We start from the raw sequence: 13,847 nt of genomic DNA, 5'->3' as shown, positions 1-13,847 counted from the left end.
TGACCACTTACTTAAGTCGGGATGAAATAGAATGACTTCTAATATCATACAGAGAAATAAGCAATCAAAGCATATCATTCTGGTCTAAAAAATGGATTTATCCTAAATTGGTCAATATCAGCACCCAAAGAAAGCAATTCTACCACTTGCACTTGAAGTAAACCACTCTTTAAAGTACACCGTGGCTCATTTGAACAAGCGTTTTTTTGAGGGGTATTTGTTTAAGCAGATCCCTTTGTACAAAACTAAAACAAAACAAAACCATTATCCACTACATACCTTGAACTCAGTCAAAGCTCAGATTTCAGGCAAGGGTATCTTCTAATCTTATAACCATGCTAAACTCAACACTGCTGATCTAAAAACCTAGGCAAGAAAGCAGCTCAACCAGGGATGGGGGATGACAGAGAAATCAGTGGCAAAACCAACGGGAAAGTGACTTTAATGCAGGGAACAAAATAGCTTCTCGGAAAGGTCTACGAAGAGTAAGTGAAAGTCTTTATTTATTCATTGTCTCTCTTTCTTTTATAACCCTAGCAGCCATCATACTGGATATTTCGGAGTAACAGGAACATTTTCAACTTACAACAAGGTGTTAAGATAACACAAGGTCTATTTTTTAAAAATTAAATAGTGGTTACAATGGAAAATAAACTACTGAGTTAAAACTTTTACATGTTTATAGCAATCTCATAGAAAATAATGTTTTTTAAAATTACAATAGTTTACATATATTAAGTAATGTCAATATTAGATAGCATCATCTGCAACTGTGGTGTCAAAAATCTGATAGCAAATTTGCTGCTCCGTTCCACTTGTGACATTATACGACTTGATGAAGCATTCCAACCACGGATATGTATCTACAAATCCAAAAGAAAATGTTACTTACTCATTAAAATTAAACAAATAACTCTGGCATATCTAAGCATAATGCTTAGCTAGAAAAACTAACATATTTAATTTGAAGATAGAAAAGTAAATAAATATACTTATCGAATGTAATGTTATCTACTCTTTCAAAATACACATTGGATTCATGTTATTATTTTATAGTGATTCTGACTAATTTAAATTTTTTTCTAACAACAGGAAAAAGTAATGTGGGATTTTTAGGATGTTTGATAGAGAATGTTATAAACTACCTCATTCTGAATTTTTATTCCTTTTTTCCCTGCTAATTGCTTACTAATCTGTTTTGCTTATTTATTTATTTACTCTCTTGGTTGACTGCAAAGAAACAGATCGATCCTGAATTTCTCGAATCAGCTGAACACCTTACATTTATCAAGGCAAAACTACAGGTACCAAGTACTGAGTCAAGGCAAAGCTGGCAGCCATCGATGCCATTTCCAACCACAGAAGGTCTATTTCTAACATCTAGAAAAGTTTCTGAAGGTTTCTTCAAATTTGAATTTGAAAGACATTTAATCTAGTCTTCAATATTGGTGAGTGTCAAGCAGGACAGGGACTATAAATAGGTAAAATATTACTGAAAAGCAATTTTGAAGTATGTATCAGAAGTCTACCAGACCTGTGCTTTTTGAAATGGCAGTTTTATTTCCAGAAATCTATCCAAAAGAATCTAAATAGCCAACAAAAATTAAAACTGCCATCAAATAAAAGTATGTAAGTTAAACTTTGTTACAAATATTAAGAAACTATCTTTGTAGAACTGCTATAAAATGTACAGACTGACCAGGGAAAAATAAAGCCTGATTAAAAATAACCTATAAGCCCAGCCGGTGTGGCTCAGGGGTTGAGTGCTGAACTGTGAATCAGGAGGTCATGGTTGGGTTCCTGGTGAGGGCATGTGCCTGGGTTGTGGGCTCAATCCCCAGTAGGGGCTACGCAGGAGGCAGCTGATCAATGATTGTCTCTCATCATTGATGTTTCTATCTTTCTCTCCCTCTCCCTCTCTGAAATCAATAAACAAATGTTTTTTTTAAAAAACTATAAAAGTTAAATGAACAGTTAAATCTATAGCTGGTAAAATTTGTTACTGATGGAAAATTATTAGAAGGGTCAAACTGTCTGAATATGATTTAGATCTGCAAGTTTCACTGTAAATACAGATAATGGCCGCAAAAGGAACACTCAGTGGCTTTCGTTAGAGTCATCTACAAAATCTGACCTGAAGATTTGGTTGATGAATCAAGTGTTAAATCAAAAGCAACTAAAGCTGCTAAAGATAATTAGTAAAATAAGAAACTATAAAATCTGAAAGCAGTTAATACTGAATAGAAAATTTATCAATTAATTAAACTGGCTAAATGGAGTTTGTTATAGAAAATGTTTATTATAAAAATTTCCTCCGTTAATCTAATTTCAAATAAAATATTTGTATGTATAAACAGAGTGTCAAATGTGCCTATGCTCAAAACTGCCTCCCCTTTATTGTATTTCAAAGTATTTAAAAAACCTTGTCATTTCAGGAACTATGATTCATACCCATTTTATAGCTGCCACTGTCTTCATCAAAAGTAGATCATACATCCATCAAGCACTACTTAGTAATTTATTTGATTCACATTTCCAAGTTTGCATACCTCTAAAAATTCATAAATTAGAGACATGCTGGTGCTATTTTTTAAAAAAAGAATGAATGGCAAATACTACAGCTTACCAATTTTTTTTCCTGGAGGGCAAAGCATATTCATGATCATATCCATACTTTCCTGAAGGTAATCATTGGTTAGGATTTCTGATGCTGGAATATGGAAGAATTTGTCCTTAAAAAATTATAGAAGAAAAAGGAAATGAAATTAATCTTTAATTCAAGTTATAATTAATATAAAAAGGGTGGGCAAAGGTAAGTTTACATTTGTACTGATAATCTTTTGAGTTAATAAAGCTATTGCAATAATCATAATCCTGTATATCTTTTTCCATAGGAACTATAAACCTACTTTTGCCCACCCCTGTATTTTAATACTATCAAATTAAAATAATCTAGACTATGTCACTCTATCAAGATTCCAGAATTCATAAATGACAGTGCTAGTCTGAACTCTAAAATCAGATTCACTACTTTAATCTACTAACAGATTTGAGATATATAATTGAGTTAAATGGCTCTGACTTAATAATAATCAGAAAACAGGGAGGCTTACTATCTGCTTAATAACACAGATATTGAGTGCCTTCAACGTGTAAGTATTAACTTTAAGAATGTAACATATTTATTTACTTTTTCCTCTTCTACTAGAATAAGAATGTAAGGAGGAAAGGGATTTTGCTTGCCTTGCTCACTGCTACGTCTTTACCACAAAGAATAGTACCTGGCACATAGCAGGTGCTCATTAAACATTTATTTAATAAATGGATAAACAAGCTGTTTAGGCAGGAGAAAAATTCTCCACCTTACCCCACCTTACATTCTTTTACAATGTGCGTAGTAAAAACATAATGTTACCAGCCTCTCCCTTGGCTTCTGGGAGGTCATCTTTAAACCCTGGGATGTCATGCCTGACAGGAGTGCCCTTGTTTGCTGGACACGGGGTCACACTGGATTGTCATGTGAGTTTGTGTCATGTAGTATTAGCTTGACCACTGCGGGGGGCTGGAGACTGAGATCAGTCACGTGTACATTCACCCACGACTACGTGATGGGACTCCAGTGAAAACTCTGGACACTAAGGCTCAGTGGAGCTTCTCTGGTTGGCAATACTCCATATGGACCCTTACACATTGTTGCCAGAAAGTAACTCTGTCTGCTGTCTCTACAACACGAAAGAGGACAAATGAAAGTGCCACATTTGAAACTTCCTTGGATTCTGCCCTATGCACCTCTTCCCTTGGATATTTTAATCTGCATTCTTTAGCTGTAATAAACTATAATGGTGAGTAAAACTAACAAGCAAAATAAAGAGACTCATAGATAGCATGGGGAGGGGGTGGGTGCAGCTGGGTATGGAGTGTGGAGAGATTGAGCAAAAAAGAATAAAAAAGATAAAAAACTCACGAACATCGACAACAGTTTGGTGACTGCCAGGAGGATGAGGGGAAGGGGAGGTGGAAGGGGGAAAAAAATAGCTTTCAGTAAATTCTGTGGGTCTTTCTAGTGAATTATCAACTAATGGTGGTTTTGGGGACCTGTGAACTTGTAACCTGAGTCAGAGTGAGGATGGTCTTGGAAATTCCAAACTTGGAACTGTTGCTGGAAACGAGGGTGGTCTTGTGGAAAGCTCCCGAGCTTCCCCCATGTCACTATCTCCCTACCAACGTAATTGTGTTCCTCTAATATGAAATGAGGAGGCTTAAGAAGCCTAGGGAATGCTGATAGTTAATGCCTAGAGGGTGTGGCTATACTCTGCCTTTTGCTCCTGGAACAGATTTCTGGGTGGTATGAAAAATGACTCTCCTAAAACCCCTATTCCTCAATCTTTCATTATTTGGACATTAAGATTTATAGTATAATATCAAAAGAGAGATAAACACATAGACAATTTAAGATCTATGCACTCATATTTTTTTCTACATTGCCTTAAATCTTGTTAGTAATAAAGCAGATATGAATAAATATATTAAAATTAAAAAATATTATTTTTAGTTAGAAATATCTTCACCACCTGTTACTTACAGAATCCATGAGATAAGCTTCCAATACTCCTGTTCCATCATCAAGAGTGAATGTCATCACAAACACATGTTGAAGGGGTACAATACCCAATGCTAGTGAAGGGAAAAATAGATGAGATGATATGAATTTGTTTTCGGATAGTATGTACCTGTTAATTTTGTTTACTGAAATAATTTAAAAGAGAAAGAAAAACATATACATACTATATCTTTTTGTTCTCTAATATCAACATATTAAACTCATTTTAGAACATTGCAATATACCTATATAGGGGCAATGACTTATAAACAATTGTATTTTTTTGACTAAATATTAATATATCTTTAAAATGAGTTTATCTTGATAGAAAACATAAAAATTGATTAATGAAATACAATTTATTACATGTTAACCTTATGAAAGACAAAAACAAAGTACCAGAATGCTCTAAAAATAGCATGCAGTTCAATATTTATGATTATGTAACACGTCTCTCCCCTTTGTACTATAGGCATAGGGATCACTTATTTTTTAAGAGACATCATCAGGTAAATGGACAAAAATGTCGGAATCTGAGATTTCATAATTTAGTAAGATGAAGAAATCAATGAAATAATAAATCATATGAAAATTTACAAGTTAAATGAACATCTTTGTGTTTGGAAATGGAAGACATTCAATATGTTTACAGAATGGAATAAACAGAATTAATTAGGGGGGAAACTAAGAAGAACAAATTAGGGCATACAGTTGTGACAGTGATTGTTAATACAGATAAATTGATTTTTAGGATTTAAGGGGTCTCAATAGGTTAACACTGTGAGCTAAAACCAAGAAATATGAACACAAAACCTACTCTGAGGGACCATACAAACAGACAACTGCATTAAGAATAGGATAGGAAGGCCACGCTGTCTGGCCAGAAGCTCATGTGAAAGTAACCTGGAATTGCACTGGACCACAAACAAAATAAGAGACAGCAGTATCATGTAGCTGAATTAAAAGAGAAGGAAAACAAAACCAAGTATACAAAGTAATATAAAAAACAAATTAATATAAAAATTAATATCTATACAGTAAGTTCTTAACAACATTATCAACAGGTTCTTGGAACTGTGGCAAAACAACATATAATAAAACCAATTTTACCAGAGACTAATTGATATAAACAAGAGTTAAGTTCCTAAGGCATCTCCTCAATGTTACAAGTAAATGACAATGAACAAAATGATGTTATTTAAGAACCTGCTGTACAATGAAATTTTCCGGCCAGTAGAGAAGCAAAGTGTCCAATTTTAAGGAAATACAAGTTTTGTTTGTATTCTGAATTGGCCAATATCTGCAGCCCTATTTCCAGCTTTGAATGCTAAACTTTGAGGAGAGTATTGGTAAAGTGAAATGTTTACTGAGAAGGAGAAATAAAATACGAAGGAATGTGGGAAAGTAACAAAGGAAGTGAGATGCTTGCTTGGACAAATAAAAACTAAATGAAGGCTCAACAGATATTTTCAAATGTACTAAGTCTGCTGATCTTTGGAAGAGGGAACAGATATACTCTAATTCTAGTAAATTGAATGTGGCCCAGGTTAAAATTATAGGCAGGCACAGTTTGCCTCACTATCAAAAACTGCCTAGAAATTAAGGGAATATGCTGCCTTGCAGTGTAATGAGTCCCCTGTCACTGAAAGAGTTTTAAGCCAAGGCTAGGCGACCACAGTTAAACATGTGAAATAAAAAGATACTTGTTCCAGCTAAAGACTTGTATTGGGCAAAAAGTTGTAATAGCTACCGGTATCTCGAACACTCTTTTAAATTCAAGGTACTATGAGCTGAAGAGATTTTTCAGAAGTTGTATTTGTGATCAATAATTAATACTAAAACATATTACTGAATATTAAAATAAGAGTAAAAATTTTAAGATACTGGCAGATGCTTGAAAGTTAAGTTTCCAAATATTTTAAGCATTTACTTTATACTTTTATTATAATCACTTTGCTCTGGTTTTACTATATCCAGAAATACTGAAATATAATCAGTGAGATCACCTGACACAAAGACAGTAAAAATTGAAGGACAAAGAAATTTAGCTAACCTTCTGCCACAGAAGAAGGAATCCAGGATGTTTTATCAACCAGATTATTTAGATTTTGTATTGGTCTCAAACTAGAACACCTTTTACATCTGAAATGAATGAAACAAAAACAAACATTTTAAAATAACTTATTATATTACTTATTATAACTCATTTAATATTATAACTTATTTTTGCCTTTTGAGTATGCACATTTAAAAATATAAATTAGCCGAAACCGGTTTGGCTCAGTGGATAGAGCGTCGGCCTGTGGACTGAAAGGTCCCAGGTTCGATTCCGGTCAAGGGCATGTACCTTGGTTGCGGGCACATCCCCAGTAGGGGGTGTGCAAGAGGCAGCTGATTGATGTTTCTCTATCATCGATGTTTCTAACTCTCTATCCCTCTCTCTTCCTCTCTGTAAAAAGTCAATAAAATATATTTAAAAAAAATATAAATTAAACAAAATAGTATTGTCCCTTCTTTACTGTGCATATGACAATCAGAATTATTTTAAGAAATAAGCTTTTAACAATAGAAGCAATCAAAAAGAAAGTATAGTTCAGAATCCCATATAAAAAAAGCCCAGAGACCAAACGGTGGAACGACCAGAACGACCAGTTGACCAGGTGCTATGACACGCACTGACCACGAGGGGGCAGATGCTCAACAGGAGCTGCCCCCTGGTGGTCAGTGCGCTTCCACTGTGGCGGATCCCCGCAGGCCATGCCCCCCACCAGTTCATGAATCCCAGGCACTGGGCCTTATTAAACCAATAAATTGAGAATAAGACAGAGGTTTCAGGTCCGGATTATTACTTAATTTGACTGATTTCCTTATTTGGTAAAACAAAAATGTTTAAACAGATAATCTTTAAGAACTTTCATTTTATGGCTCTGTGATAAATAAATAATAGCCAAGGTCTTAATATGAGCAAAATATTGTGACTACAGAAGGCTGTATTAGCAACATTTGGGTATTATATTCAGTAAGTACATATATATAGTTTTATAGTTTGTGATGCCTAATACTATAGTTATTCTTCATGACATATATCAATTTAAAACTATACAATATTATAAAATTATACATTATTTAGTATAGATATTTTGATTACTTATATACAACATATTTAAAGTAATTTTTATTACACAACATCATAACTTTTAGGAGATGATAAAATATGTATTTAAATGAAAACTTAAAAATCAATATTCAAGAAGTTCATGCCTTTTTATTTGCAAGCTGGGGGAAAACAGAGGGTAACAAATATCACCTCCTACCCTTCAAACAAATCTAAGTTCTATGTTGTTTTTTAACAGAAAAAGGCAGTTGAAAGAAACATTATTGCCTTGAAAATGGCAATATTAACTTTAGACATTGATAAAGTATACAAATAAAAAATTAGCATGCAAATGAAAAATTAAGGGTAACAAATAAAAATTAGAGAATTCATTACTTCTGACATAGTGAAAGAGAAAAATGGAGAAAATTAAGAACATTTTTTATAAATGAATTTCATAGAACATTGAAGAAAAAAATAAGTAAAATAATAACAAAAATGAGGAAAACAGTAATAGCAAAGTGAAAAACAACTTAAAATGTAGAAATAAAACCTAATTATATCAAAAATTAACATTTTAAACTCATCTATTTAAAAATAACTAAAATCTACTCATAACTATTTATTCATGAGACCTACCAAAAGATAACAACAAAGGAACATGAAAGCAAAGAGGTGAGAATAAGATACCAAGCAATTACGAACTGAAAAAAATCCTGATACAATAATAAAAATATAATAAAATCCAAAAATCTTAGGGCAAAAAGTCATGAGTAAAGATGAAGACATTACAAAAGGATATATCAAACAACGAATTCTCCAGAAGTTTAAACACTGAACCTGAATGAACCAGCAGCGTCTCAAATACCTAAAGCACACACTGACAGAATAAAAGGTCACAAACCCACAAAAACAGGGTACATTAAGCACACTCTCTAAGAAATGATTAAACAGATAAAATTACAAAGGAAAAATAACACAGTTTTGAATATGATTAGCAATCATATTCTTGGGTTAAAGCAATGACTATTTTTTTTCTGTCTAACGAACATGACAACACACTAAACATAACTATTTAAGAATACAAATTCTCTAAAAGTCTATGTAATATATTCAAAATCTGAATGGACATATTCTAGGGTAAAGCAAAGCTAAACAAATCTCAAAAAATCATTATGAAATGCATCAAACTATTTGGTTATAAAGTCATCTAACCAAAATGCAAACAAAACATAGCACCTGAAATGTGTGTATAAAAGAATTCATGGGCCAAAGATATAATGGGAATTATGAAACATTCAGCAGTGACAAGAAAAACACTACTTATAAATCTTGGGTTAAAGTAATGACTATTTTTTTTTTCTAGGAGAAAATGATAGACTTAAATATAAATATTAAAAAATACATTAGAATTAATGAATTGAGGTAACTGTTCAATTAAAAACATTTGAAAAAAACAAGGAAACCTAATGAAAGGAAACAAAGAAAAAAACAATAAAAATAATAGAAAGCAACAACAAAAACAAGAGCTTGTTTTGGCAAAAAAGGCCAAGAAAGAAAAAGGTGAAAATAATATGAAATGAATTAAAGAATGGGCAAATGGATATTTAAAAATTATCAGAAAGTACTATGAACAATTGTACGTCAATAAATTTATACTTTAAAAATGAATACTTCTCTAGAAAACTTTTATTAATAAAATAGATTCAGTAAGAAACAGAAATCATTAAAAGACATGTAACTGTTAAAGAAACTCAAGCATTAGTTTAAATTCTTTAAAAACGCATCGGATCCTGAAATCAGTAAAATTTTATAAAGCTATTAAGGTTTTGACAAACATTTTGGTAAACATGACTATATTAATATTTTAAAAATCTGTAAAACAAAAGATACCAGAGTTTAAAAGGTACAAGACAGACCAGAAGTTTCTTGAAATAATTAACTGACAAAAGATTAGTATCTCTTACACAAAAATAATTCTGAAATCAGTTAAACACACAACCAAAACGGAGACCAGTAACTCAAAAGAAAAACAGGTAAAAGATGTAAATATGGAATTCAAAGAATAGAAAACTGAATAGCCAATAAAAAGGAGGGCTGTTTACACTCACTAGTCACCTAGGAAATGCAAATAATAACACCATAGATAAATACCATTTGATGCTCATCAGAATAGCAAAATATCAAGTTAGACCAACACTAAGTGTTAGAGAAAACCTGGGGGAAAGTGAACATTTTACACACCATTGATGGGGCCATAAAATGTTACTATTATTCAAAGAACAATTTGATACCTTCTACTAAAGCAGAAAATATGTATACTACTAATTCCAGTTCTAGCTAAATTTTCTGGCAAGAACTTAGAGTAAGAAATTTATTTTATATCATGACACAGAATACCACATACATGCACAATTGAAACAAAGGTTTAGAAAACAATACTGACTCTTACTATGTAAAAAAGGTCTTCGTTATCCTTCTGACTTATTCCATTTTATACCATACAACACCATACCATTATATCACAACATGTCATTTAAAAAAGAAATGCTGACCATTAACAAATGACAAGTGCTGGCAAGGATGTGGAGAAAAGGAACTGCAGACTGGTGCAGCCATTATGGAAAACAGTATGGTGTTTCCTCAAAAAATTAAACATGGAACTACCATTTGACCCAGTGATCCCACTTCTAGGAATATATCCTAAGAAATCCAAAGCACCAATCAAAAAGAATGTATGCACCCCTATGTTCATAGCAGTGCAATTTACAATAGCTAAGATCTGGAAACAGCTCAAGTGCCCATCAGTAGACGAGTGGATAAAAAAAGCTGTGCTACATTTACACAATGGAATACTATGTAGCAGTAAAAAAGGAGGATCGCTTTCCCTTTGAAATAGCATGGAGGGACCTGTAGAGTATTATGCTAAGCGAAATAAGCCTGTCAGAGAAAGGTAAGTATCATGTGATCTCACACTCACATGTGGAATCTAATGAACAAAGTAGATCCAGAGACAAAGAAGCATGGAACAGACTGTCAAATCTCAGTGAGAAGGTGGAGCTTATTAGGTGGGTGGGTGGGAAGAGATTAACCAAAGAATTTGTATGCATATATACATAACCTATGGACACAGACAATAGGGTGGTGAAGGCCTAGGGCAGGGGGTGGGGCAGGCTAGAAAGGGTAAGTGGGGGGAAAAAAGGGGAACATATGTAATACTTTCAACCAAAAAGATTAAAAAAAAAAGAAAGAAATGTTGGGCATGATCCAACTGATACTATGACAAAGGAAATATGCAAAAAAAAATATAAAAGCACTTCACTTAGCATTTCTGTAAATGTAATACATGAAAATAACATATACCTATTAAGAGGAAGTTGATTAATAAATCATAATATATCCCATATGAAATAAAATACCATACAGATATTAAAATACTAAATCTACATGCACCAATATGGATGAATATTTCCAATAATATTAAATGGGGAAAAAAAAAACAAGTTGCAAAAGGACTGTCATAGTATGAAACAGTTTACATTAATTTTAAAAGCAAAATAATATGCTTATTCCTTACAAGTTCACACATATATTATACTAAGAGAATAAAAACATTGATGAGAGGAACTGACTCCCAAGTTTGGGAAAGTAGTTACTTCTGAGAAGGAAAAGGAAGGAGAAGACCTAAAAAATATGTTAAAGCATTTAGATTTCTAAATGGAGGATATGTAACTGTTTATGGTATAATTCTTGATATTTTTCTGTAGTTAAAATTATTTTTTCAAAATTAAAAAGTCAATAAAAAATGTTATGTTGGCTTTTGCTGACATCAATCAAAGTAATGGAAAATCTAAAAAAAATGTCTTACAAAATCTAAAAAAAATGTCTTACAAAAAAGTCTTACAAGTTGGAATGTGAGCATAATTTCCCAGTTTATGCTGAAAATGGGGGAATATTGAACGTCTTAACAGAACTTTTATTTTAGAAATCTAGTAAGTGAAGGATATTCCAAAGCTTAATAACTAATATTGTTTTTTCTGGTTCGAGACTGGCCAAAGTGACTGATACTAGGAAGTGTATTGGAAGAGAGGAAGAGGAGAGAAAGAGCAAGCGAATGAGGATGGGCATGTAAAAAAGAAAGAGAAGGCCCATGTTAGTGACTTATTAAAAAGAAACAAACAGCCCTGGCTGGTTTGGCTCAGTGGATAGAGCGTTGGCCTGCGGACTGAAGGGTCCCAGGTTCAATTCTGGTCAAGGGCACATGCCCGGGTTGCAGGCTCGATCCCCAGTAGGGGTCGTGCAGGAGGCAGCCACTCAATGATTCTCTCATCATTGATGTTTCTATCTCTCTCCCTTTCCCTTCCTCTCTGAAATCAATAAAGATATATTTAAAAATAAAAGAAAACAAAATTTGATAAACTTTTATTTATTATTATTTTCTAAATCCTTACCCAAAGACATGCGAGAGAGAGAGAGAGAGAGAGAGAGAGAGAGAGAGAGAGAGAGAGAGAGGGAGAGGGAGAGAGGAAGAGGACGAGATAGTGAGGGAGAAACATCAATGTGAGAGAAAAGCATCAATTGGTTGCCTTCTGCACGTGCCCCGACCAGGAATTGAACCAGCAACCTTTTAGTGGTGCACAGAACGATGCTCAACCAGCCACTCTGGCTGGGCAATAAACTTTTAGTTTTGAACTAATTGCTGGATAAATCTTGATGAACTTGACTCTGAGTTCATAAGTCCAATGAGAGATATAATTAAAAACACCAGGCACATCAGAGTAAAAATAGCTATAACCCAGGCTTTAACTCAGTGGCACACTAGTTCCAACTTATTCCTGAAGTTTGATATTTTGTATATGGAACAGAACCCAGGACAACCTCCACATGCCTACCAATGACTTCCGCAGTCACAATCACAGTGATATCGTGACTACAGGATGCAGTTTTCAGCTGAAATCGAGATTTACATATTATACCAATGACCAACAATGGCTACAAATACAGGAGTACGCAATGGGGAGGGCTGGTATAAGATGTATTTTATAATTCAAGGTTCTCAAAGCAGAGCTTTTCCAAGATGATTGTTTCATCAAGTGAAGGAAAGGAGATGTTATCCCCACTACTTCCTTCCAAAGGTAAAAATCTATTTCTAGTGCCTAATGTATTCTCATATGTTCCAATTACTCAGTGGTAACTAATTTGTAACTTTGTGCCACAGAAATTCTGGAATTCAATCATTTAACGCTGACTAGGCGGCAGCTCTGAACCTTTCTCTGTAAGTAGTTAAATCCTTGTGAAAGCAAACAAATGATAATTACTCTCTGGGTATCCTTATATCTAGCACATTGTAGGCACTCAATATATGTGCTATCAAATCAGTAAATACATATAAAAAATCTAGTACATATAAATTGGTATTCAGTAAGTATCCACTGACTATACAGAAACAAGTGGGTAAAATAACAAAAGTAAAAATTACTCTTGAAGTATTTTTAATTTATAAAGTTCCCAGAATTAAAAACATACCCGTAGTGATGTATTTTTCCTTGGATAAGGAATGGTACTGAAAGGTCAAGCAGTTCCAGGTCTTCATGGCCAGATCTCACAGGGATTACACTATGAAACTTGTCTGCGAGTTTGTAGATTTCACTTAGTGTACCTCCTATTAAGAGAATAAAAAAACCCTTCAAGTAGCACAAATATAATGTAGGCAAAATGCAAGGTATAGTAAAAGAGAAGACAAAGCCATGAATTTAGAGATTCAATATATTTATACATTCATTCCGAAAAATGATTTTGTAAACTTAGCATGGAAACCACTGAACAGAAATGCTGAGACTTGAGCAAAATATAAGGCTTATGAAATTTTAATCATCTTATTACATGTATACAAGTTGCTCCTGATGCCAGGAACACTTGGTTTCAAAGAATCAAAAGAATAAAACTGAAAGGCAAAGTACACAGGATTTTCACTATTACATTTTCTATTACAACTAATGTCTAGGCAAGTTCAGTCCTGAGTTTGAGATAACTCTTTTAACTTTCAGGTCAACATTACATTTAAGTAAAGATGCATAGTCCATGTAATATGAATTCACGTATATTGTTGGTTCATTTTTCCTTGGAAAACCATCTCAATTACCTCAATTCTAT

At 33.3% G+C, this 13,847-nt stretch overlaps 1 protein-coding gene across 1 annotated transcript in view; it reads right to left on the bottom strand.

Annotated features, from left to right (window-relative positions):
* Positions 1-477: 477 nt before the first annotated feature.
* The window catches only part of POT1 (protection of telomeres 1), a 71,804-nt gene continuing 58,434 nt past the window's right edge, over positions 478-13,847 (bottom strand). The window contains exons 16-20 of the mRNA XM_054726431.1: positions 13,221-13,356; positions 6,654-6,742; positions 4,583-4,674; positions 2,627-2,732; positions 478-863 (exon numbers count right to left, since the gene is read on the bottom strand). Coding sequence (XP_054582406.1) covers positions 751-863; positions 2,627-2,732; positions 4,583-4,674; positions 6,654-6,742; positions 13,221-13,356 — 536 coding nt within the window. The 3' untranslated portion in view covers positions 478-750. The remainder of the gene's footprint in view (positions 864-2,626; positions 2,733-4,582; positions 4,675-6,653; positions 6,743-13,220; positions 13,357-13,847) is intronic.

This window comes from Eptesicus fuscus, chromosome 14 (genome assembly GCF_027574615.1).
Source record: "Eptesicus fuscus isolate TK198812 chromosome 14, DD_ASM_mEF_20220401, whole genome shotgun sequence".
In the NCBI taxonomy this organism is placed as follows: domain Eukaryota; kingdom Metazoa; phylum Chordata; class Mammalia; order Chiroptera; family Vespertilionidae; genus Eptesicus; species Eptesicus fuscus.
Note: the sequence above shows the minus strand (reverse complement) of the source record. Positions and strands in the feature narration are given on the sequence as shown.